Genomic DNA, 27,996 nt, shown 5'->3' with positions numbered 1-27,996 from the left:
ATGACTCTCAAGCAATTGTTTTCAATCTTGGGTTATCGGTGCAGTTCTTTGGCAAACAAGTTATTTTAACAGACAAAGAATGAAGTGGCTGACAATGATATTGGCCCATAATAATAAGCTGAAGAAAGAAGGATAGGTCTGGAGGCCATGTGGGTTTGGGACCCAGAGGGTGCTGTGGCTTCAGAAAGTTCCCTTGAAAATGTTCCAGAGTGGACACTTTCCAGACTTTCATTCGTGTAAAAATGACTTGGAGGTCTCGTGAAGATGCAGACTCTGGTTCTCTAAGTCTGGGTGGGGCCTGAGAGTCGATACTGCTAATTAGCTCCTGGGTGGTGCCGATGCTGCTGGGTTGTACCCTACGTTTTGAATAGAAAACAGAAAATTACTGTGAACAAAAAAGTCCACTCCATTCGTATATATTTTCAGAACTATTAACTCCTGATTTGTTCAGTTTCACTCTGCACAATTAAATTTGATGAAAAACAGGTAAGAATGGAAATTTTTTTTGTGTGTGAGTAGAGTCCCCTTGACTCTGTTACCAGATAGCCTCCATTAAAGATAGCATTTCCCTGCTTGAAAAGAGGGTGTTGTAAAGAAATGGCATAAAAAGATACGAACTATCAACATTTCACATTTCACAACATTTCAACTTTCAGCCATAACGTCTTCGATAATTGTTTTTGAATAAATACCTTGAGTTACAGCTGATACGCTGCATAGAAATGCATATCCTTTCAACACCAGCATGGCTAAATGTCTGTCCACTGGACACGACATTATTTTAATTGCCCTACACCAAGTTTTTGAAAATATAGCCCCATTTTAGAAAGTAGGAATTTTGAGAGTTTGCTTCAGACAAAGCATTTGAAAAAGGAACCTTCTCAAACGTGGAAATGCTTGCTTAAGTCCCAGATCAAAGGAAAAAATGGATTTTGTATGTGTGTATAGTTTTTTAGAAAGAATCCACACATTCTCATTTGCACAGTGACCTTTGCCTTCAAAGGGAGCTCAGACATGGAAAGAGCTCACAGAGTTAAACCCAGGGCGACCACCACCATCAGACATTGCTCTGCTGTAACAGAAGGGTTCTTAGTTCCCTTTCCCTCAGATCCTCCTGCCTGTACTTCTCCTCGAGTTTCTGCTTCTCGGAATCCGCACAGTAGAAGGTGCAATCCGGGCTCTTTCGGATCTGTTCAAACTGACTGAAATCAGCCACATACTTTCCATTTTTTGAGAGAGAAACCACAGGCACAAACTCAAAGCCCCAGTAGATCTCCTCTGGAATATAAGATGTGCGGCTCTGGCAGACTGCGCTGGTGGATTCCACAGTGGCATTGAGGAGGACCACGAGTTCAAACTCCTTCTCCTTCAGGTTTTGGGGTGTGAGATCTCTCAGGGGGCTTGTCTCATCCAGTACGTGGTAGAATGTCATGGGCAAAATGAGGAAGGGGCTCTCTGAAGAGGAGTCCACATGAAATTTGACAGTGGCTTGGTTGAGAAGAATCCGTTCCCCCTCCTTAGTGACATGGGTCTGGAGGAGCTTGCCGGAGAGCTGGCACTGAATGAGGAGGCTCTTCCTCATGTTGGCCACCTGAATCACCAAGCAGAGCTTCCCATTCTGCTTGGTGATGACTGCACAGTGGCTGAACTTGATGGTCTCCGCCCGCTTTTTGGGTCTGGCAATCTTGGCCAGAAAGGTGCCCGTGATGAAGATCTCAATCAAGGTTGTGATGACCAGCTGAGCAACCAACAGGAAAATAGCATGAGGGCATTCCTCCGTGATGGAACGGACTCCATAGCCAATGGTTGTCTGGGATTCCAGGGAGAAAAGAAATGCTCCAGTGAGAGAGTCCACTTTCATGATGCAGGGAGTGTGATTTGAGACATCCTCCCTTGGTTCTAAATCGCCATGAATAAATGCAATGGCATAGTAGATCACTCCAAAAAGGAACCAGGTCATCACAAATGTGGCGGCAAACAGGGTGAGCTTGTATCTCCACTTCATATCAATGACGGTTGTCCACAAGTCTTGAAGATAGAGCAAGTATATGCCGTCCACTTTGTCAATTCTCACGTTGCTGTGCCCACTCTTGGACATGACTCGAGGTCTGTTGGTCTTGAGTCCAGCTCCTGCCGTGTGCTTCACCAGGGGAGCACTGGACATGCTGATGTGAATGGCGTCCATTGTCAGGCTATTGGGACCGCCTAAGGAAATGGCAAAGAAAGATGTTCCTTACTGTCACATGTAGTAGAACATCCAGAAAACAGAAATAGGATAATCACGTGAAATATGTAGGAATGTATATAGACATATGTAAGAAAGGAGAATTTGGAAGGCAAGACAAGTCTACTAGTACATGAGGAAGACAGTAGGTGTGAGGAGAACAGACTCCAATTTATTTGCCGTGCGCCCTGGGGGAAGCTATTTAACGTCTCTGGATCTCAGGCTCCTAATCTGTAAAATGGGAATACAACATACTCCTCAGGTTTTTGTGATGGTTGAATGAGATAATAGCTAGAAAGTGCCAAAACAAAGCATTATGATCAAAAAATGATGCTGATCTTCTCGTTGCGAGATCACACTCACATGCATCTACCCCACTGAGGATTATGAATATTTATGTATCGCTGGATAGCACAGATTTCCAATTTCAGAAAATTTAAAAATAAGTTGACTGAGCATAGGGTCGGTACCAATATAACTAAAATGTACCATCTATAAGACAGTTTTGATATTGCAATAGAGAATATTAATACATATTTTTAGAAGATTTTATTTATTTATTTAACAGAGAGAGAGATCACAAGTAGGCAGAGTGGCAGGCAGAGGGAGAGGGAGAAGCAGGCTCCCCTCCGAGTAGAGAGCCTGATGTGGGCCTCGATCCCAGGACCCTGAGATCATGACCTGAACCAAAGGCAGTTGCTCAACCAGTTGAGCCACCTGGGCCCCCTATTAATACATATTTTTAAAACTTTGGTAATATTATAAAATTTTGTAAAATCTTACCCTTTTGTGTGGCATTCTCTGTAACAGAAATTCATTTCCTCCCCAATCCCATGAATAATTTAGAATCCATGACCTCTCTTAGTTCTTAATGACATTGGAAAAGACTAAGTTATCAACCAACCAACACAACAAACACATAGTAAATAATTACACATTATTGATACCTTGACTGATATATTGGTTATCAAAATGTCATATTAGGTATGACATTTAGGTTGTGTCACAAAATTTCTGCCTCACTGCTTTAGAACTGACTAGAACCAACATAGGAATCTCTTGTAAAAAGCTAAAGAACAGGCATCCGACATTGTGGCAGAGCAGACCCACCTAGAAGCTGGGCTTGCACGCTGAGTCCTAGGGAATGTTCCCTCCTGCATCAACAGACAGGAACAAGCTGGGCGTGAGGCTGTACATCCCCTTATACTACCTGCCTGGAGACTGACATCAGTCACCCTACATTCTTTGGAAAGGATAATGTGAGTGATTACAGGGTAACTCTACCTGGTTGGCATTTTTTTCATCTCTTTGGTATTTTAAGGATAAAGGAAAAATCCCCCATTTAAAAAGGAACTGGATACAGTGGTCTGTGATTCATGCAATAATCTTTGCTGTTAAAGCAGCATTACCTCAACAGGAGTTTTGGAAGTAATCTTCTGGGCAAACCCTTTCAAGGAAACTGAAACCATCCATCAGAGGCTAACACTTCTTGGGGATGCAGGAGTTGTTGCACTTTTTAATTTTCCTGTTATATTAAGAGTGTGTCATTTATTGAATGGCCTTTGAAATGATTGTTTTTTTTCTTGGAAAGGAAAGTTACTTTTTCATTTTCGTTGCAAAGAAGGACCCTAAGCTCTTCACAATCTGTTTTTCTTGTGGAAGCCTAACCACTTATTTGGAAGTCAATTTGGAAGAAAAATCCCGGATATGCCTGATGAGCATAGGCTTTATCAGCCCCTTGGCAGCAATTCTCAGTAACTAAGAGGAAAGTGCCCACCACAAAAACTTGGGAACAACACGCCATGCTACCATGCCCAAACACCTAGTCAAGCTCAGAACAGGAGCAACGCCAAAAACAAATGCAGCTTATGTGCAAGTAAACACATGCACTTTACAAAGAGAGAGAGAAACTGCTAGGGGAAAGTGCATGCCATTCAATCCATGGAAATAAAAACAGAGGCTTAACTTTTCAAGTGTGAGTGACACACGAGTGTCCTGCGGGCATGAGAGCAAAGCTCCAAGCTCAGCTGTCTGCCAGATTCTGGAAAACTTGGCCCTGTTTACGTGAAAGCAATGGCATGAAGCTTCTGTTCTAACCTCTCTTTAAAAGGGACAATGTGCCAGGCTTGGGATGAGCTGGATCTTTTCCCTCTTTCTGCTGAAAGCTCTTTTGTTGCATTTCTGCATGTCTGGTGTTGGAGGTAAGGGCACCAAGAGCTACCCAAGACTGGTAGTCTTAATGGGGGAAGAAGACCTAGAGCCTCTGGAGCAGAGGTCTCGGTTTTAGTATCCGCCTGCGGAAAAGAGTGGCTGGTGGACCACATTAAAGGGTAAACACCTTTTCCCTCCCTCTCAACACCCTGTGCCCTCAGACTCTTTACTACCTTGTCACTCCCTCAGCAGGTCAGAAGGCGTCTTCTTCAAGGCAGGTGGGACGTCCTTGCTCTCCTTCACCCACCTGGCTACCATGGGATTCTGCTTCTGCCTGAAAGAAAGAGGGACGCGTGGAGTTCACAGGTGTTTACAAAGAGACCGACCCAGTGAAACTGACCCTTAACCGTCTCCCACACCCCCAGGGCTAGGGCCCTAGCATTCACCTTCCAATCCCTGATAATCTGGCATGGTGCCCAGAATAGATTAAAGGCTCAAGAATTGTTTTAAGAATTAAATTGAAGTCCCAACCATAGTCCTCCCTATAGAATTCCCACCCTCTGGAGGGAGCTCTATAGTAAAACACCCTGGAAAGAGTGGGTTAACTCACCCCCATTGAGGCCCACTATCAACTGACCGGCTAACAGGGAGGCAGGAAGGGGAAGTGCAGAGGAAGTAAACAGTGAGCATTGGAAGGGAAGAGTCTAGAATATTTTTACCGCCTGTGGAAATGCATTATTACTGTTGAGTCACAGAACATCAGAGCTGAAACGATTGTCAAACCCGAGGCATCTGACACACAGTTTTCAAACAAAGAGATAGACCTGGGAGGTTGGAGTGAATGGTCTGCATCACAAAGATGGTTCAAGGCAGGAAGAACAAGGTCCAGTCTTTAAAAGCTAGACCAGCATGCCAGAGTTCTTGTCAGAACACCACAAATTTCTCTTCAGCCTCCAGAGTTTAATGTAATCTGTTCTAAATTCAAAAGGGTCTTTCACCGCCTGCTTTTCTGGAGTACTTCTTCCTAAGACAGATATCTGTAGATCTCCACACACTTTTGTCTGTCTTACACCCAGGGGTATACATACCCTCCACAACCCTTTTCTGATCCACCAGTTATTGCAAATAGTTTACAATAAGTGCTCTCCGACTGTGCCAAGAGTGCCTGTTACCAACCTGGGTAGCCTCTCACACACTCGCTCCCACAGTGTGTTCACCGTGTTTGGTCCACGATTTCATGCATTTGCATCTGTGTCTATTATCATGGTGACCACCATCTGTGAAGACCCAGCGTGGCCTTCTTTGTACCCATCAATCTTACCTGTATGTGTTATCGTTGACATTTCATCACACGCTCTGAAGGTGCAGTATTGGGTTCTGCAGCAGACTTCCTTCATGAAATCTCTTTCATTGTTCATACCCACCCTCATTTCATATAATTTTATGTCGCTGCCTTGGATTGTTTTCCTTGGTGATTCTGCAATCTACCTGGGTTCACTTCTAAAATGTTAAGAAATAAGAGCAGCTTTCAAAAGTGAAGGATGAAAAGAACGCTGAAAGATATGCTCCTCTAAATTTCCCTGTCCTAATCCCACAAATAAGCAATATTCCATACAAGCCAGTATAGTTTTCTTTAGCCTCTGGATATTGTATTTATTTCTCCAGTTTTCACTATATTGTTCCAACCTGTGGGTGGGATTGTAATCTTAGAAAGGTGATATCTGTATTATAGTGAAGTCCTTGAAACTACTGAATGGAGAAGTCAACATTCCTCTCCTACTTCAAGCCAATAACACACACACAGGCACACACACACACACACACACACGGAATGAAGTCATTTATTGCTTGTGCTGTGGAGCATTTGTTTTCTGGAGATAAAGGAAAGGAAAACATAGTTTTGAAACAGATCTAAACAGTAGGTACATTGAAAAGGGTATTTAGCTATATGAAGAACTACACTTCCAGTCTTGGGGACAAAACAGTGAGAATAGAAAAATGAAAGGGAGTTCCCATGATTTCCTCAGAGAGGAAAAACTCTATCAAAGAAAGAGGGTCCTAAGAGAATGGATGATCAAAGAAATCAACCACACTGACCTGGAACATTCTGTCCTATCAGGCAAAAATCAATATACAAATGACCCAGAAAGCCACTGACCAATTAGAAGCAATATGCATGCAAGTAATAAGCATGAATAGAGTCAGAATACAGTTGGAAGTGGTCCAATGTGGGAAAGATGCAGATGAATAATAACAATGACAATAACAAAATAAAGATTGAGATATTATAATTATCATCATCATCATCAATAGATAACCCTACAACACCGTGTGCAGCCATTGTATGTAGTGCCCTCCATGCATGAACTTAATTAACCCTCATGCCAACTCCAAGAGGCAAACGCCATCACTAACCCCATGAGGAAAACACAGGCACCAAGAGGTTAAGTGACTCACCCAGGCTCTTAACAGCTGGCATGTGGTAGCAGTAGCCCTGTGAAGCTCCCATGCCTGCACTCTCTGCCCCCTCGAAAAAATGCTGAAGCTTCAGCTGCATCAGAATCACAGGAAAAGATCAGAGTTTCTGATTTCAGTAGGTTTGGGACGGATCCCAAGAACATGCACATCTAACAGCTTGCAGGTGATGCTGCTGCTCCAGGAACACACACATCAAAAACTACCACACTGTGATATACAATTCAAATAATATCAAGAGATTTTCCCCTCTTGAGAAGAACCCTTGTCTCCTCATTGTCCCTGAGCATTCTAAAATAACACTGTTGTACATAGTACTGAAAACGTCTGGTTGTTCATTTTCAGAAATGTCCTATCTCTACCATCCTCATAGGTGAATGCCAACTACCTAGTGGGCCAGTGGTAAGTGTTGATTTTTTAAAGCATTAAAGAATACCCCCCCCCAGTTAGTACAACCCACTGATTCCTTCTAAAATCTTAGTGCTCTGTTGAGTCAAATTTTGGGAGTTTTTAATTTGCCCATCTTGATAAAAAAAATCATTCCATGTTCCCTGGTAGGCAGAAAAATAACTAACTTCCATCTACAGAAAAATTGCTAATAACAAAATAGGGAAGCAGCAGAGCTCGTCAGCCAAAGCTCAAGTGACGTTATCCCACCTCCCTGCAAAGGGCTAGGGAGGCATGAAGTAATGAAATCCAAATCAAACTATAACTTTGGATTTCCAGAATTGCAGTTTGAGGGGATCTGACTTTAAAGCTCTATCAAAACAGCTTCTTGTTTGTAAGAAAAGTTGCTTCAAAAGTTTTCTTGGACATCATGTATTTCTAACAAAACAGTTTTTGCATGACCTGTCTCTTGGCTATGACTCTGAAATACCTGGATTAAATTTCACTTTAAGGAACCATGGGCTTAACTAGTAAGTAGAAAAAAAAATGCTCGTCAAGAATGTACTTGGGGTTCACTGAACTCAAAAGGTTTAAAAATAATTGAAAATAAAATCCATGAGGCTTGGCTCTCTTTTCTTTGGATCCTGTGACTGTGACCACACAAATACATGTGCTAGGACCTTTGGCTCTGGTCTCATGCCATACTCTTCCCTGCCCTTCAAAGCAGTCTACCACTCTCTTCAGTGGCTGGTCTGACTGTTCTTAATGCAGTCATCAACTCCATCCATGTCAGCTGAGGACACTTGACTTTGCCCAGGTGGCCTCAGAAATGGGCATGTCTACCGAAAAACAAGAATGTGGACAAAGTTGACTCTCAGCAGATTCTGAAGGGTGGCTCTCTGGTTCTTCTCTGTCGAGGAAATGACTCTTTTCTTCTGCAAACCCATTTTTCCCATCAGGCCATTGAGGACTGAGATGGCTGAGAGGAATGACAGCTTCTGGGAAGCTGTGGAATTGGTCCTTCTTGTCCACAAGAATCTTAATGATCTGAAGGGAAGCACCAGCTGAGATGATGGGAAATTTACTACTGAATTTCTTCTGTCTCGCTCTGTGTTTTGAGGATAAGAACATGGATCCTAACTGACAAAGCTAGGGTCATTGTTGGTTGTTGTAGCTGATTGTGGCTTCTAGGTGTTTGTGCTTTTCTCTGCTGGGTCCATCTACAAGGAACCCTTCCCTGGGCCTGTTCCTAGGGGTGAAGGGGTGGACAATCTGTTTTCATCCTTTTTTGTCAGATGTAGTCATGTGACTGTGTTGGCTAATAGAGTGTGAGCTGAAGTGACTCACGCCACTCCTGAACAGAGGTGTCAGACTTGGGGCAGGGCCTCAGGTGGTTTCAGATGGGCTGTTCCTTCTTCTGGGGAATGGGGAGAGGGAGGCTTCTGCAGGTGACCTATAGCTGAGCCAAAGCTTACTTGAAACACAAATGACAAAAAAAAACTGGTTGCCACTGGATTCTTGGAAGTGATTGTTACTGAGGAAAAATCTAGTGAAAGCCTGATCACAGAGACACACTTACTACATGTTTTTTGTGTCTTAGGGTTATATGCCTGATCTAAAAGTTACTGTATTTTAAAGGAAATATGGAAAATCTTGAAATACCCTAATGTAAACTTTGAATGCTGGTCTATGGCTAAACACTAAATAGAAAAAGAAACCCAGCTCTAACAAGATTCAAGTAGGGAGAAAGATCTGCCTGACCTCTAAGACAACATAGGAAAAACAAATAAATTCTCTGTAAATTGCTTCTGAATCAGCATTTGTGTTTATATTGACAAGACAACTTTTCAGGGCGAGATAGAAGGGCCTTAGATGTCATCACTCTAATATTCTGCAGAACAAGAGACCTTTAGTTAAGGTGATGAGAGACAAACATTATCACTATATGAGTGACAGCTTTCATTCAGGAAGGGGATACTTAAAAGGAACTTCCCAAAGCAGTTAAAGACATTATGGTATTCCATTCTTTCTACCTTGTGAAGAAAGTATTTTCTCTCTTTTCTTTTTCTTTTTTTTTTTTTTTTAATTTTCTAAGTGAGGAAATGAAGCCTAGAGAGATGAGATAATTCACACATGTTCATAGAGTTAGTCCATGGAAGACCTTGTTGGCAAGACAGATCTGTCTGTCTCTATAGCTGTGTTCCTGTCTAGCCACTGTGCCCCTCGGTCATCAAATTCAACTACCAAAAAGCATCTCTACTCATGATGAACTTTGATGCAGGATGAGGTAAGTTCCTGCTCACTCCATGTGAGTCCCCTTTATAGAATACATAGTTATATTTGCTTTTTTGTTGATATTATGCCAGACCTTACAGAGGTATCACATATTAATTCTCACATTGATTCTGAAAGAACCTGCTCATTTTTGAGGATTCCAGGTTAGGAAACTATGATACAGCACAAGGTTTGTTTGAGCCTGTACCCCATGTCTCTAATCTCTAAACCATGACTTCTCTAACTTCAAAGGGCGTCAGAATCACCCAGAGGTCTTGGACATGAGTGGGCCCTACCCAGAGTTTCTGATTCGGTAGGTCTGGAGTAGAGTCTGAGAATCTGCATTTCTAATGCGTTTCCAAGTGATGCTGACCCTGCTGCTATTGGGAACACACTTTGAGAGCATGATCTGCACTATGCACCACTTAATGAATTATAAAAATGCGTAGAAATTCACAAGCACATAAACTGGGTTGTCTCCAGGTTCAGTCTCATTTCTTTCAAAGAAATGGACCCTTTGGTGTAAGAAAAAAGAGAAAGTCAGTGGGGTTAAATATACCAGTATGATAGATGCCTAGTAGGGTTTTCGATTGCCAGAAGTGTCCTAGGGGATAGAAGTTCAGGCACATTATTGAGGGGAGAAAATGAGAAATTTGGGGGAAAAGGAAGGCAATTGGTTGAAAATTGCCCAAAAGTTTCTTCCCTGGATGGTGGGTATGATCCTGGAGTGGATTTTAGAGTTCACTGGCCGAGAATGTCAGAGGCCTGAGGAGTGAACCTGGACTCTCTCGCCGAGGGAGCTAGAGCTGAAGGGTCTTAGCGGTCCTTTATTAAGTCTCCTCCCAGGTGTGTGGTACAGGCATTCCACAAATAAAGGGATTTGTACTCAGGTAACTTGGGGACGCTTTGCCCATGAAACATCCTAACAGCTTACAGTCTGCACCCACTGGAGATGGACGCCTCCTGGTTGTATATTGCAAGGTCTGAGAAGTCCTACACAACTATCCCTGGCACTTACATAACATTGGAGAACACTTTGGGGAGTGCTGATCCAGTCTAAACTCTGCACTTTGTACCTGGAAGACAAGAGGACCAAAAGTTGTGTGACTTGCTCAAGGTCACTGAACTAGTGGCAGGATTAGGGGAGGAAGCAAGGCTCTGTGCTTCTCAGTCCGTTTGACAGGCAGGCATCTGTGTTTGTTGTCATGAAATATCTTGAGATGAGCTCTCCATCTAACTGGATACTGATGACAGGGTATCATAGATAGGGTGACCCTTTCCCCCCAACAACTGCAGCATCAGCACCACTTAGGAGCTCATTTAAAATGTCAATTCTTAAGTTTCACACTTCAGCTACTGAATTAGAAGCTTTGCAGATGCCGCCCAAAACTGGCAACTTAAAAAGAACCCAACTGCCCAAAGGATTATGTGGCCAGAGTTTGTCAGTGATGCCTTGGTGGGTTGGCAAGGTCTTCCTTTTGAAAACCAAGGAGTATTCCTTTAAAGACAAATCCCACATTTTGCATTGCATGTGAGTGTCTGATGATCCAGTTTGCCTCTGCGGTCAAATATTTAGCCTTTTCTCTATGTTTCCATTCCATTATTATTGTTTCAAATTCCATAAGTACTAAAAAAAATCCATTTCCATCTCTAAATGTGGTTTTCATCATTATACCCTTTCTTCCTCAATGCAGATTCTTTTTTAAATTTTTTTTTTTAATTCTGTAGAACATCAACCTTTCTCTACTCGGCAAAAACAAGTTTAAACAGACACAGGGTTCAACAGGAGACTCATTTTCCATTTTCCATGGCAAAGAATCTGAGCCCTGGAATAAGGCAGAGGTATCATTTGCAGAATATTTTTGTAAAGACAGTTTAATTTCAAGCCCTTTATTTGTGAAAGAGCTGGCTAACCTAAATGAAACATTGTACATCTGTCTGTTGTTACAAGTGACCAACTTCAGCTGAACGTTATTACTTAATAACAGCTAACTTTCCTATAGAGTAAGAATGTGCAGCAGCTAAACAGCAAATGGAAATTTCCTTTGGTTTACCACCCTTGATCTCTCCGTGCTCCAACATGTGAAGAACTTGGGTAATAAGCATACTCTCCCCTCTAATCACAGCATGGCTTGGACATGCATTGTTGTGGAATGACTGGTAAAACAGGAAAATTTATGTCTGAGGGGGAAAAAAACCCAAAGCGAATTGTGTTGCATTAGTTTCTCTAACAACATCGCCTTCGATTTTCTCATCAGGGAAGAGATTTCTTTAACTAGCTCATGGACACTCACTATTCTCATCTGTATTAGTTCAAATATAACAGAGAATGTGGCTCAGCATTGTCCCCTTCAGATTTTAGATAAGGAGAAAAAAAGGCAGAGCCTTTGGGTTTGTTTGAACGTAACCTGGAATGAATCAGAACGGAAGGCATCTGTTTTTGCAGACAGTGCTTGTAGAGAAACAAGTATTTTGTTTGGTGTATTCTGTTTAATAAAACTCAAATTGAGCATAGTTGGAGCATTAAAAGAGGAAGAGAAAAACGGGAAGCAAGCCAGGATGTTCGTTTTCCCGAACCTTCATCTCCCTGCTTGAAAAGTCGCTTGAGACTAGAGCACTGTGCTGTTACAATGTATCATTATATAATTTGCAAAATTTCAAGTTGATCTTCCCCTTAATAAATCTCTCAGTCACCAAGACATTGGATCGACCACCTTTAACCTCTCACATCTTGCTTTGCCTCACATTTATATTTTTACTCTAATAAAGGCATAGAAATATAGAAAGAATATCACATTATAAATATACATACCGATTTCAGGCTAGCTTGTCTTTCCGGCTGCAAGCTGACTACTTTTTCTTCTGCTTAGAATTAATTTGGAATTGTTGGTCTCTATCAATTGATGATTAATGGCCTTTGTTGTGATTCACCTGGACACAAGAGTGGAATTCTTGTCCTTGGTGATTTCCATGCTTATTATTATCATGATTGGAACCTCATCTCAGATAAAGGAAATTCGGACTTTTGCTTGATTTGGAACCAGGTTATTTAACTATGGGATGAGTGTCAAAAGGTTTTGAAATTCAGTTTCACTGTCGATCTAAACTTGGACTACATTCTCTAATAGAGAAACTGGATATTGCAGTATCACAAGGGGACACAGTTTATACCCAGATTCTTGGATTTGTGGTCAGTTACTTAAAGAGTTGGTCATATTTCTGAGTTGTCTGCTGGCCCCAAAGTTGAAAACATAGATGCTTATGATCACTGAGTGATAAGAAAATCTCAAGCTTCAAAATCCAGCCCGATTTTCATGTTTTTAGGGTTGCTAGGTAAAATATGAGATGCCCAGTCAAAACTGAATTTCAGATGGACAACCAATAATTTTCTGGCATAACTATGCCCCATGCAATATTTGATATATACTTACACTAAAAATTATTCATTTTTATCTGAAGTTCATTTATATGTACTATATAGATATAGTATAAAGGAAACCTACATGTTTTAAAGACTTTATATATTTATTTATTTATCGGAGAGAGAGAGAGAGAGAGAGAGGGAATGAGTGCACATGTAGGGGGAGCAGTAGGCAGAGTGAGAAGCAGGCAGGGAGCCTGATGCGAAACTTGATCCCAGGACTCTGGGATCGAGACCTGAGCTGAAGGCAGACACTTAACCCACTGAGCCACCCAGGGGTCCCAAGGAGAATCATATTTTTATTTACTGAATCTGGCATCCCTAGGGAGGAGCAAATGATGTTCTCAAGAGGAGCTCAAGAGGTCAAAAAAGGCATGGCTCACCGGAGCAGTCAGGAAGTCTAGCTAACTCCTCTCATTTTTAATCTTTCAGCTCTGAGGTCCTTGACCATTTTAGTGTTGTGGTCCTTTGGGTCAGACTGCCTTCTCCAAATGGGTTTAAGTACATAAAAATAAGCTAAAGAAGATTACAGAAGACATCAGGAATGTTAAAACACACTCATTAAAATGTTAAAAAAACCGAGGTTCTTTTTAAAGCATTAATTAATCAGCACTGACATTTTGAAGGTGTACTGAAGTGAAACCTTATTTCAACATATCTGAAACAAATGCATTGTGAAGTGGAAAACCATGATTCCTGCTCTGACCAAGTCGCAGTTGGGACTGGTAGGATTACGGTGTGTTCCCCATTCATAGTAATATATATATATATATATATATACACACACACACACATATATTATATATATATAATATATAAATATATAAAATTTTAGTTGTAGGTGATTGACAACAAACTGCTCCTCCCCCTGCCCCAGCCTAGGTCATAGATACCCCTGAATATTCTGCCCCTAATCTCTCCAGGCTCCATGGACCTGGGTTTAAACCCTGTTGTGAATGAGGCTCTGAAAAGCAGTGCTTTTGATTCTGTCACAGAAGTAAGGCCAACATCTTGAATCCCCTTGCCTGATTTCCCCATAGATACTCTTAACATTTTTAGCAATCCTTGTCTCTTTTAGAAGAATAGTTGGGATCCCTAACAATTAGAGCCACAGTTCGTTCTTTTCCAGCATGCTGCCACTGCACAGTTAGTGTTGGCAATGACCGTGCACGGGTGCACGGGGACTGGAACGACAGTACTCCTGGGGAGACATCCCAACACCCCCTACTTGGAAGCGATGGTACAGTTTCTTCTTACACTGGAAACAAAGGCGGAAAAGACAGCTCAGATGCACACACAGCTCTCTGTCTTCAGAGCCTGACACATTGCACTTCTCAGAATTGTGAAGCTGGATTTTGACAACAAGTATGCTGTTCAGACGCACCCAGCTTTATCTTACCGTGATTTCCTCCTCATTCTTACCAGGAAGAAAGAAAACTACTCATCTATGGAGTAGCCACCCCAAGAACACTCCCCTTTGTAAATCCTCCAGCGGCCCACTGCTGACAGGACCAGTCCTGCACACCTCTGCAAAGCTAAAGGCTCGATTAAGCCTGGGCTCTTGTTCCCTTCAGGATATAGTCTGGCTGCATACTTGCCTATTCCCTGTGTGCTTAACGCCCTCTGAGCTCCTTGTCTTGGACAAGCCATTCCTTCCTAAAGGTTCTCCTTCCCCCTCCTCTGTTAACTCCCACCTCTACTTTAAAAGTGAGGTTGAATATTACTTCCTCTGTACTTGGAAAAAAAAAAAAGCCTTTCTTCAGAAGCACCATAAAGTTTAAGAGTACAGAGTCCTGCTTCTGTTAGTAGTAGCTATGGGACATTCGACACTTACTTAACCCCGCGGCGCCTGTTTCTCACCTGCAGAAACTGACAAGAACTCTTACCCATGAAAGGGTAGTGTGAGTTATAATACATAAAGCACCACAATGCTCTGCCTGCTCACACTAATTATTGTGTAAAAGCTATTATCATTACGTGTTTGCAAGGAACAAAACATACAAAATATGACTTAACAAAAGGAATTATGTTTAACAAAGATAACAGCAGAAGGTTAACATTTTGGTTATAGAAGTTTCTTGGGAGCTAATAAAAAAACATTGCCCACCATACAGCAACCTTTATAAACATACACCCCAAAAAGGTTAAAAAGCTGAAAACTCTAAAGATATTTCAGTGTTTGTTCATTTGTACACCAAGAGATTACCGAGAACCTGTTATGTGCTAAGCCCTGTATGGGGTGATGGAGATCCAGCAGTGAATAGACCAACTTGGTCCTTGCTTTTGTGTAGTTTATAGTAGAGCAGGGAAAGGAGGTATTAAAGAAATCATTAGGTGAATTTTTAAAGGCATTCGTGGGAAGAATTATGGAGAGATTCAAGCATGGATGAGAGAATCGAACACAGGTGTATGATACATCTTAGTCTGGGGTCCCAGGAAGAGACTAAGGTGGAGACAGAAAGAATGTGGAACACTAGGCAGGGAAGGAAGTGGACTGGAAGTGAGACGAGTGTCCTGGACAGAGGGACACGCGGTGTTTGCGAAGGCCCCACGCAGCACAGAGTTTCCACCTTCTAGGAAGTAGGGAAGGACGTTGCATAGAGAGAGTAGAACAGGGTCAGGCAGGAGCTTGGGGCAATGCCATGCCATGTAGGGCTTGGGGAACTCCTTGAGGACCATCACTCCTGTCCTAGGGGAACTAGAAGCATCTCAGGATTTTAATCAAGGAAGAGAGGATCAGACTTGTTAAGTCATGATTTCTGGGGCACCTGGGTGGTTCAGTCAGTTAAGCATCTGCCTTCAACTCAGGTCATGATCTCAGGATCCTGAGATCGAGTCCCACGTTGGACTCCCTGCTTAGCTGGGGAGCCTGCTTCTCCCTCTGCCTGCTGCTCCCCCTGCCTTGTACTTTTTCTCTCTCTGACAAACAAATAAGTAAAATCTTTAAAAAATAAATTCATCATTTCCGACACAATATGCCGAATGAAGTGGAAGGAGGCAAGCATGGATGCTGGCAGTCTGGTCAGCTGGGGCTTCAGCAATCTAAGCGGTAAGTCCGGATGCACAGACAAGGACAGCGTCTGTGGACTGAGAGGATCCAGGGGCTCTGAGTCACCTGTTCCAGATAGTGAATAGATGCCTTTAACAGGTGGGGAGGGGGGCAGGTGAGATCTCCAAAATGGCTTCTGACGTCCTGGCATGAAAATGAGGTGGATGAAATGGGGATGGGGAGGAGGTTAAAGGGACCACACGGTTTCCTAGAACACTGGCTCTAACTCTGGAATTTAAAAATCATTATGTTCTCAGATCCCCATGCTGTTCCAACACTTGGATATTATATGTGTGCGGAGCTCACTCTGGCACACAATCTCAAGACTGAAGGAGGGTCCAGAAGCTCCAGGGGTGAGGTCTGAGGGAGAGCTCTGGGGGAAACAAAGGACAGGTCTAAGCAGAGATAAGACCAGGAGTCTGGGCTGATGTTCAAAAGACAGGGCTGGGCAGGAAGGCTGTCTTTATGTTGAAGTTGGCAAATGAAATTTGAAACATGTAAATGGGTGGGATTCACCCAGACAAGGGTTGTGGGGAAAGCAGTCCCAGCCTGAGCCTTGGGCAGCCCGGGTGCCTGGCAAAGTAGACGACCTGGGAGCCATGGGTCCAAGAAACACAGCTTTTCGCTGGTCAGGTCATCAAAGATTTTTAAAGATGTGTCAAGGGTCTATAGTGACAAACGTGCAGAGATGAAAGGCTTCATATGCCACTTCTGAGGCAGTCATTTGCCAGAGAGACTTCTGGTGCCAACTGACAGAATGTTCAAAGTTTAAAACTATTTCTTTAGGCTGTTTGACCCAGCGACTTCACTTCTAAGAGTTAATGAGAAGCGTGCACTGGGATTATGTACAAACACGCCTTCCACACTAGTTGTAATACTGAAACATTCAAATCAACCTGCATCACCAATAAGGTAGAAATGATTTTAAATTTATAAAATATTTATAAGCCAAAATATTGTACAGTCTTTAAAAACCCTGTCAAAGTGCTTAATGTGTTCAGTTAAAAACAGGTATTTGATAAAGCCAGACACACAGTATTCTTGCTCCCTGTTTCCCTCTCTGGGGAAGATTAAGATGAAATGCCTCTAAAAGGTTAATAGCAGTTATCTCTTGAAGGGGAAACAAAATTAGGAAGGTTTTTCAACCACACTTTCCATTTTTATGGAGTTAATCTGAAAATTCAATTTCCCTAGTACAGACCATTCCCAAACATTCCAGATTTTACTGTAATGGAGAAGTATTTACTGTGCCCTACTGAGAAATTTCTGTACATTGCCGTGGCCAAACCATATGAAATAATTTACTTTCAGAGACATTTAGAATGTACGACTCCAAGAACCTAGTGTTCATTAAGTGTTCAGGGTTATTATCTCATGTCAACTTAAGGCTTCCTTTAATTGAGTGGATTAGAAGAGTTCGTATTTCACTCAGAAGGTGTGTTGATAAAGCAGGTTTCCTCCCCAGTGCCTTTGTTCAGGCAGGTCCCTTTACCCCAAATTCCTTTTTTTTGTGCCCTGTGCCTGGCAACCTCCTATTCATCCCTCAAGGCCCAGCTCAAACATCACCTCCTTCAGCTTGGGAGGAGAGTTTCTCTTGCTCCAGAAGAAACTGCCTTTTGCCATTGTTCTCATCTCACGATAACATTTAAGTGTTGCTATAGTGATGGGTTTGTGACCTCTGTTTCTCCTTAAACCAGACTCAGTGTTAACTTATCATATATATATATATATATATATATATGATATTATATATGTATATATATGATATTATATATGTATATATATGTAAATGTTATATATATATATATATATATATATGTTTGAGAGAGAGTGAGAGCTAGGGGGAGAGAGCACACACAGAGGGAGAGGGAGAGAGATAAGCAGGCGCCCCACTAAGCAAGGAACCCCATATGGGATTCGATCACGGGATCATGACCTGAGCCAAAGGCAGACACTTAACTAGCTGAGCCCCCCAGGCGTCCTGTCAATTCATCTTTAACCCTAATGCCAGCACAAGTTCTACCACATGTTAGGGACTTCATGTCTGAGGGAAGAATGGGATGGACCAAAATGTCAAGGAAGGGAACTCCCCGCTGTCCAGGTTTAGTACCTGCTGACTCATTTAAAGATGTGTGAACTGACATTGTGGGCCGGAGAGGAGGCCAGTGCAGAGCGAGATACCTCAGAAAGGAGAGGGGCACAAGTACACCACTGACTGGAATCACAACCAGAAATGAAGGTTGAGGCTTTCTATTTTGAGTCCTAGCTCAAAGACCGCCCTACACGATCCCGCCTTGAAGAGAAAATGTGTTTTATATTTCTGCCATGGATGAAACTGACAAGCATGAGAGGCATCAATATATTTGATTAAGCCTAACGAATTACTGTCTATGGTTCCAAGTTCCATGAGGTTCCAAGCACACTGGCTTTCACACACAGAAGACTCTAAGTTCCCTTTCAGCAATAGCTCTCTGTTTGCTTCCTTCGAATGGGAGTCTCTGGTATTTTGGGTCTCAGAAAACCAAGAGCAAGGAAGAAGTAGAAGGATTCAAATTGAGTTTCCACTTTGGCTTTTCAGTGGTTATATGCTGTATATATTTTAAAATGTACGTAATATATTACTATGGGACAAAAAGTATATGTATCATGCCTGTATCATGCCAAAATGTCTGTGTGTGTGTGTGTGTGTGTGTGTGTGTGTGTGTGTGTGTGTGTGTGTGTAGGGGCACTGTACATTTTTCAATCCTTTGCTTTAGGCCAGTGCTTATTAAACCTTGATGTGCAGACAGATTCCCTGAAGCTCCTGTTAAAATGCAGATTCTGATTTAGAAGTTCTGGGTGGAGGTCTGAGAATTTGCATTTCTAACAAGCTCCCCAGCCAAGAGGCAGCTGCTACACTTGGGGTTGCAATCAGCATTTTGCAACCAGAGTTCCTCATCTGAATGACACAACACAGAAAATGATTTCAGGGACTCTGTTCTCTCATGGACGGCCATCTCCAGCTGTGGGGGCCAGGAAGGATGATTTCTCTCACACAACTGTGTTGCGAAAGGAGCTTTACCTACGGGAAAGTTCAAGGCCACTAGCTGACTCGTTTTTAAAAAAGAGAACATTAAAAAGCATGGTAAGCCAGTCTGTAGTCAGCAATGCTTTTCCTGTGTTGGTTTATAACTGGGAACCTCCTTTACAAGAAGCATAGCTAGAAACCAACGTCTTGACCACGTCGAACATCAAAGATCCAGTGGTGCTAACGGTCAGCTGAAGGAAGCTAAGTCATACACCCTCACCCTGATGAGACCCTCATGTTGAGAGTCAGTGGGTTACAAATACTATTTGTCCAGAGGAAAAGGAGAAAAATACGCATAGTGCTCAATGAATATTTGTGAGTGAAAACACACATAGACTCGTTATTGACAAACAAAATGATTTTCCTGATTCACAGAATGTACCTGGCCGTTCTCATTGGTGAGTCCCAGTACAACTTTCAAAAGACTGCTGAATGACTCACAGTTGCCCCAGTGGGTTGGTCCTCTATGGACTGATTTGATGCTCCCAAACATGCCAGGTCATCTGCTAGAAAGATCTCTCCCTTTCGTCACCTGCTTTCTCTATCTACCTTTGAGACACTGTTCATTCTAGGCAGGTGCTTCCCCTGTTCTCACAGTTTGGTGATTTCCCTCTATGTTCCCCAGTCAGTCCCTGTGCTTCTGTCTCTCGGAATATTTACCTCGCTGTGGTGGAACCGTTTGGTTCCTTAGGTATATCGCATTGTAGTAACACTTATCAAATTACCAGCAACCATTAGCTGAGAACATACAGGTGACCAGCACTGTGTGGGTAGTTCCTATTCCTTAACTCTAAATGGTGGAGTCACTCTGGAAGAACTCTAGTAAAAATAAGGGGCTCCACTGGGGAGGGTATGTGCCATGGTGAGTGCTGTGAATTGTGTAAGACTAATGATTCGCAAGCTTGTACCCCTGAAGCAAATAATACATTATATGTTAATAAAATTTTTTAAAAAGGGGGAACTCACACTCCAGAAAACAGTATGGAGTTTCCTCAAAGAGTTGAAAATTGAGCTACCCTATGACTCAACAATTGCACTCTTGGGTATTTACTTCAAAGATAATGTAGTGACCAGAAGGGGCATATGCACCCCAATACTAAGAATGTCCACAATAGCCAACTATGGAAAGAACCCAGATGCCCATTGACAGATGGATGGATAACGAATATCTACAATGGAATATTATGCAGCCATCGAAAAATGAAATCCTACCATTTGCAACAACGTGGATGGAACTAGAAGGTATTATGCTAAGTGAAATAAGTCAATCAGTAAAAGACAATTATCCTATGATCTCACTGATATGCGGAATTTGAGAAAAAAGGCAGAGGATCATAGAGGAAGGGAGGAAAACAATGAAACAAGAAGAAACCAAAGAGGGAGACAAACCATAAGAGACTTAATCATAGGAAACAAACTGAGGGTTGCTGGAGTGGAGGGAAGTGGGAGGGATGGACACTGAGGGGGGCATGTGGTACGGTGAGTGCTGTGCATTGTGTAAGACTGATGAATCACAGACCTGTACCCCGGAAACAAATAATACATTACATGTTAATTAAAAAATAAATAAAAATTTTAAAAATGGTCCAAAAAAATTAGGGGCTCAGACAAGTTAGAAATTTCACCTAAGCTCACATGACTGGTCAGTAGTGGTGACAGTACCTAAATCCTGGTCTGTCTGACTCAAAGTCTGGCTCATTATGCATCACACTCCCTTGTCCCTCCTTGGAATATAAGCTGTTGTACTTTGTATCTCTTGTGCTTATGCCAAGGTTCCAGCAGGGGCTTAACGTTGATGAGTGGGTGGATGGACGGATGCATGGATGGACAGATGGATGGATGGAAGCAAAGGCAGCTTAGTCTGGTAGAGCTAGAAAAAGCAGCCGTAGGTCTCAAAATGAAGGCTCCTATGTATTTGGTGTATTGATGAATTGAGGGGAGAAGAAGGTACATTGCCTCAGTTCCCTGAAACACATACCCCTGCTTACTGGCGGAAGGCTCAGGAGGGATCCTGCGTATGAAGTCAGACTTCCGGGAGGGGCACCCTTCTGAGGGCAGCACCCCTACCTGGAAGTTGCTGCTGCCCTTGTGTCCTTTCTGTGAGTGGCTCCACAGTCCCCAATGCCTGGTGCCAGTCTGCCTCCTTTCCTCCTTTCCTTTGCAACCACAACCCAATTGTCTTCAGTTCTACCTCCAGAATAATCTATTTCCAGCCCCGGCTCCTCTCACCTTTCAAGCCTTCACTGTCCTCACTGCGTCCCTGCCTCTTTTTGGCCCCTTTTCACTCTGGCTCCCTCTTAGAGCAGATCTCCCTTTCAAAAATGAGAACATGTCTATATCACTTTCCTGTTTCATCCCTCAAACTGTTTTTCATTTCTTACGTGATAAAGTCTAAGCTTTTTACCCAATGGCTGAGTTTTCCAAGTGAGACTGCATGGCTACCATTTTGGTGACATCTCTGGATGTTCTCGCCTTTGTGGGTACTTCAGGGATGAAGAACTGCTGTCCCTTCTCTGCATGCTGCACGCTGTCTCACACCTTTCTACCTGCCGTGTCTTCCCAGTGTCTCAGCTGCCTGAGAGGCCCAACCTAGGGAGAGATTCCTTAGCCGAACCCCCATGCTTCACCCGACTAACTCCTCTCACTGAGGATTCATTTAAGATCCTGCCTGTCCTTCACCGCTGTAACACGTGCTAGCAGTACCTCACCCCAGCATCATGACTTTCTCTTAGTGTGTCCAACTCCCCTTCTGGATGATGAGTTCTCCTGGAGCAGGGATTGGGCCACGTTCATCTTTGTGCCCACAGTAACACAGTCCCTGACATATAGTAGGAGCTCAAAAGAAATTGTTTTTGATGACTTATACTCATGACTCTATAAATGAGTCAACAAATGAATCAAAAATGGATTAATAACCAACCTATAAATTAAAGAATAAACAAAGGCCAAATAAATGACCCCAAACACGTGAGCAGTTTCAACCCATTTATCAGTACATGTGATGTTTTCTGAATTCCTTCTTTGAAGTGACTTGTAGTTACATATTGTTCCCCTTGTGCGAGAAGTGAGTTCCCACCATGCTACAATTCCCTGGGTTAAGAAACACTTCCTTTTGTCTGTCCTGACTCAGATGCTCCCGGAAGCTGGTCTGACCATTTCGGCTTCCTCCGCCAATGACCCTTATGCTGTGATTCACGGGTGTCCTCAAAGAGTACCTGGATGATCAGATATGCCTTTTCTCCCCAAGGATGTCCTCTTTTTAGGGAATGATTAATCATTCCTGTAGTTACTCAAGGGATGAGAGGTTTCCCCTAAGGAAATGTAATTACTTCCACATGTGCTTTGGTTCCCCCTTATTTACCCTGCCCACCCCTACACACATGCACACCACATACACACGCATTCATACATACACACACATATACAACCTTAGCCTGGAAATTGTTGCAGAACCCTATTTATCTTCATTAACTTGGTGGCCATTGTAGCAGATTTCTCAACAATATCTTCAAGAGGCCCAAGGACTTAACTTGAAGACTATCGTAAGGACAGAAGGAAAGGAGGGAAGCTCATGGATCCACAGGGTAGGCAGCTGTTTCTTCTAATTTCCTCCAGTTCTCCCCTTTATCCATCAAACCATCACATCTGATCTCTAGGATTTATTTATTAAAACCAAAGGAGCTAAATATTATTTTGGGCAGACCATTACCCCCTCCTCAGTCATGAGAAATGGGACCTAGTTTCTAATGTTATTCCTATCACTATTTCAAATAAACTATGGAAGGGATGATTGAGGAAAACTATAAAACTCACACATAGCCTAGGATTAAAAATGATGACAAGGGTTTTAAACTCTAGTGAGACAACCCCTCTATCCCAGCCACTATTTCCTGGAAGCTGTTATTACTCCCCAGTGATGCTTAATCGCCAGCATGTCATTCACTCACTCACTTACTCACTCACTCAGTCACTTATTCAGCAAACATTTAACACTATTATAAGAAAATGCAGTCTTATGTCTTGTCCTCATCCTCAAATCATACCATATAATGGAAGAGATAACACAAACATGAATTGTTATAACACCAAGCAGAATAGAATCCTTTATGGCTAAATGCTATCTTGTGGACATTATAGACTTCTGTCATAAAACTTATGTTATTTACTGGCTCATGTGTTTCTCCTATCGTACAAGACTGTGAGTTGCATGAAGACAGGGACTTTGTCTTACTCCAATACTGTATATTGTCCTTACCTAACTCAGCCTCTTCCCAGTTGACATGAATGAATGTAACATGTAGAAAGATACAAAAACATCCAGGAAAGCATTGATTCTTTCCAACTGAAAGAATCACAGAAGGGTTCATGCATTTTCTACAGGAAGAGGAAATAGAAGAAAGAGAATTCTCTTTGAGGGGAATTTCCCAGGCAAAAGCATGATATGGTGGCGAAGTACTTTACTGAGTACATTCATTTGATTGGATCATAGGATATATCAATAATTCTCAACTGTGGCTACATATAAGAAACCTCTGGGGAAATCTTTAAGTGCCCTGATACCTTGGCTTCCCCACATACCCATTGAATCAGAATCTGTCATTAGGAGGAGGGAAAAGAGGGACATATTACTTGGAGCCTCAGTTTTGGTACTTTTTCCAAAATTCTCTATTTGCTTCTACGGGTATTGAGGGTTGAGAATCATTTTGGTACCTCAAGAAAGTTAGTAGGAGGACAGATTAAAAGCTATCCTGGCAGTAGATTTTAAAAGGCCTTGAAGATCAAACTGAAGAGTTTCAACAGGTATAAAGGAGTCAGGTTCATGTAGCAAGACTTGTGGAGATGGGGAAAGCAACTGTAGAGAGATTATTCAGGATGCTATTAAATTCACCAAGCAATGCATGAACTCAAGGGCATCACCACTTTGGCTTACTAACAGCTGAAACCAACATAACTATTAGATGTGAGTGGTGGCAAGGGAACCGGAGCTGATGGGTCTCTGGGGTTTGGTCTCTGGAGGAAGAGGAAGACTTACATGAAAGCAGAGAGCATTGAAAGCAACATTGTGAGGTTGGCTCACATCATGTTTGCATTGAGGTGCTCCTCTCTAGGAAATAAATTTGGGGCTGGTGATGAAGTCTTGGAAATCAATGCACAAGGAACAGAAGTTAACCACATGAGTTAATGAGATCTATAGAAAAGAAAAATACCAAAAGCAGAAGGAAGATGAGGGCATAATCTTGGAGACTGACTGCATTGAGGAGAAGGAGAGGGGACTTTCCAGCAAAGCAGCTGGAGAAAGGGCAGCCAGATGGTTGGACAGCCATGTATGTTCATCAGAGTAGACAACTAAGAAAACAATATTTCAGGAAAGAGAACATGATCTAGAGGTCAAGGATTTGAGGGTGGACAGGAGACACTGACCCTCTGAGAAGTTAAGTCTTAGAAAGGAGGGAACACCTATTTCCCAAAGACAGGAGAGAAAGAGGAAATGTCATACCCACGACACATGTATTTATTGAGCACCTACTATTTTCCAGACTATTCCAGACACATGGGATACCAGTGTACCAACAAAATGCTTATTCTCATGAAGCCTATGTTCCAGTTGAGGGGAAGGGGAAGAGAAATAGGAAAAGCTGTAGGAAAATATTAAGCAATAGAGGATGAAACTTGATGGACTCTGCTCTTAGTCCAGGGAATGATAGTACGGTCCTTTGGAGTAAGATGAGCAGGGATGAAGATGTGGAAGGATCTGGGCTGCTTCCCGAGAAGCCAGGAGAGGAGAGAAGAGATGAAGAAAGAATTCAAACAGCCGCAGGGTCGAGGAACCCCTCACACAGGACCTGGTCTCTCGGCTGCACCTGCTGTGACTTTGCAGACGCTGTGCATCCTGGGAGCCCTGGCTGAGTATGGAAGAGGGGAGGTGCCCAGAATCGGGGACTGGCAAGGTCTCCATGGTAAAAGTTTACCGGGCCTTGGGATTACAAATACCACATTAGAAACATAAACATCTGAAAACCACAGAATGTAAATGCTCAAGGTCACAGCACACTCATCAGCTCGTGGGATCCATACGGTAATCGAGCACATTAAGAAGCCTACTAGCTCTGCTATTGAGTTTTAGAAGGGCTGTAATTTAGTATCACCAGCTATCAATTAGGCCCGTTTTCCTCATCTGTAAAATGAGAGGGTCGGATGAAATGGCCTCCAAGCTCTCTTTGGCATGGGCAGCGGTGAGTATCAGAGCACACGCGAAGTTCTGAAACTCACTTACTTCTTCAGCATGTACACTGGGTGTGTGACTGTTGGTGCTCAATGGTGCAACTGCAGGGCTAACCCAGCCATGGGCTAACTGAGCCCTTGGTCTTATGGGCCATCCTGGTTTTACAAACAAATTGACCCTTGAAAATACACAACCTAAATTCTGGTGGGAAAGATGTCAGGTGTTATGGATAATTGACAGGTTATTGATAGGACATTGGAACAGACTAACAAGAAAACTATTAGAGATGAATAGGTTCTCATATTTGCAAGCTGAGGAAATCATTTTGTTAATGTTGGCTGAAAGAGGGAGACACTGTTTAAAGGATACCAAGAAAGAAAGGAAGAGAGGAGGGAAAAAAGGAAGGAGAGGAATGAAGGGAGGCGGAAGGAAGGAAGAAAGGAAAAGAAAGAAAAGAAAAGGAGCTTTTCAAGTATTAGAATGAATAGCTAAGGATATTAAATAAAGTTATACACATATGAGAACATGTGTTATCTCAGAGAAAAGATGAATTTATGGCAATGTATGTAGGCTCTTTCTCACTTCCAGAAATTGTGAATAAGAGCTATTCAGGCCTTAAGTAGGTCCTAAAAACCCAACGTAAAATGTAATCACCTATACAATCAGTAAGGCTAACTAGGCTACTAGCTAGCCACTGTCATTTAATATTTTGAATATCATCACTTTTCACATGCAATGCAATTTGTGGATAATATGATACGTGATACTGAAAGAAATAAACCTAAGGATGTTTGCCTGTTCACACAGCTGCATTCGTCATATACTGTTACTGAGATCAAGAACTTTAGGGCTCAAAACCAAGCACTGATTCTGCAAGTTATTTATTTGTAAATTTAATCTGAATTAAGAGCTAATTGCTATTTTTAGTAGCATGCCTGATGCATTGCTAACAGTTTTATACCCAAAACTTTTGTTTAAGCAAATAAATTGGGATTTCAGTCTTTACAGTATAGGGTACAAGTATTATTCACTCTCTTTCCTAACAAATTTAATGCTGTATTTTATTTGCAATGTCATAGAGTGCTTACACATAGAGTAGCTATAGCTTACTCATAGCTTAGAGTGCTAACACATAGCCAAGCACCAGACATTTCAAAAGTGGAAGTTTTCTTCAAATCAGTAAGATTCATACTAGTGGAAATGAAATAGAACAGAGAGGAGGGAAAAAATCATGCCTGAGGTCAAGCTGAATCGTTTTGGTTGGACCTTCCAGAAATTCCCTGGTCTTTTGAGGTTTGGGTGTTTTATTTTTCCCTTTCTCTGTACCACCCTGGGTAAGCAGCAGGAAGCACTCTGGGGGTCTTACCTCGAGTCCAGGTGCTGGAGCCCAGCTCAGCTGAATGTCCCAGGGATCCAGGGTGGTAATGTCGGGACCTGGCTCTGCAGGAAATAATGCTGGGCTTCCGGGAGAGTGTGTACAGTCCAAACCTTGGGCTCCATGCTCACGTGATAGCTGAGAGAATGGGTGGGAACCAGCCCTCTACCCCAGTAGGCAGAAGCTGGGCGTTCGAGCAGTCCTCACCCACTTCCATGGTGGATCAACAGGAGGGCTCTTGGGCCACCAGGACTCCCAGCACAGGACTTTGGTTCTTATGAGTAAGTGACCGTCCCTTTGTCAAAAAAGGTAACTGTATCTGATTTTTTTTAAGTTATTTGGCAACAGAACTGCCAAATAGAACAACCATGTGAAAGGCAGTACGGCATTTTCTCATTCTTCATAGGTACTGGGTGGGTGGTGGGGGACACTGGAACCTTGGAAAATTATCTGACCGAGTATCACATTTTAGGGGACGCCTGGGTGGCTCAGTCAGTTAAGCGTCTGCCTTCTGCCAGGTCATGATCTCAGGGTCCTGGGATGGAGCCCCATGTTGGGTTCTCTGCTCAGCCGAGAGACTGCTTCCCCCCGCCTGCCCCTACTCCCCCTACTTGTGCTCTCTCTCTCTTTCTCTCAAAAAATAAATACAATTTAAAACAAAACAAAAAAAGAATCATATTTTAGTAACTCTTATAGCTGTCATGGGCCTCACACTCTGTCAGGAGCCTGGTCCTGGGGCTAGGTCACAGGTTTTGTGGTTTGTTTTTAAAACCAGGCTAAGATTTATCTCCAAAATATTTTTTGTGTTTATGTTATTATAAATGGTATTTTTTTCAATTTTAATTTCTGATTGTTGCTGGAATATAGGAATAAAAATGATTTTTAAAAAATATATTATTTAGGGGCATCTGAGTGGCTCAGATGGTTGGGCGTCTGCCTTTGACTCAGGTCATAATCTCCAGGTCCTGGGATCAAGCCCCACATCAGGTTCCTAGCTCAGTGGGGAGTCTGCTTCTCTGTCTCCTCCTGCTTGTGCTCTCTCTGTCTCTCTCCCTCAAATGAATAAATAAAAATCTTTTAAAAATTTAAAAATTAAAAAAAATTATTTATTTGAGAGAGAAAGAGTGTGTGCAGACTCCCCACTGAGAGGGGAGCCTGATGTGGGGGCTCAATCCCAGGATTCCAGGATCATCGCCTGAGCCAGAGGGAAACACTTAACAGACTGTGCCACTCAGGTGCCCCTAAAAGTGATTTTTTTCTATGTCTATCTTATCCACAACCTTGCCAAACTCACTTAGTAATTTTTTTTCACTTAGTAATTTTAATAGCCTTTTTTTTCTTCCATAGGAT

At 42.5% G+C, this 27,996-nt stretch overlaps 1 protein-coding gene across 1 annotated transcript in view; it reads right to left on the bottom strand.

The window, feature by feature from the left end:
• Positions 1–490: 490 nt before the first annotated feature.
• The window catches only part of KCNJ15 (potassium inwardly rectifying channel subfamily J member 15), a 40,529-nt gene continuing 13,023 nt past the window's right edge, over positions 491–27,996 (bottom strand). The window contains exons 2-3 of the mRNA XM_046001434.1: positions 4,609–4,709; positions 491–2,205 (exon numbers count right to left, since the gene is read on the bottom strand). Coding sequence (XP_045857390.1) covers positions 1,058–2,185 — 1,128 coding nt within the window. The 5' untranslated portion in view covers positions 2,186–2,205; positions 4,609–4,709 and the 3' untranslated portion in view covers positions 491–1,057. The remainder of the gene's footprint in view (positions 2,206–4,608; positions 4,710–27,996) is intronic.

Source organism: Meles meles, chromosome 4 (assembly GCF_922984935.1).
Source record: "Meles meles chromosome 4, mMelMel3.1 paternal haplotype, whole genome shotgun sequence".
Lineage (NCBI taxonomy): Eukaryota > Metazoa > Chordata > Mammalia > Carnivora > Mustelidae > Meles > Meles meles.
Note: the sequence above shows the minus strand (reverse complement) of the source record. Positions and strands in the feature narration are given on the sequence as shown.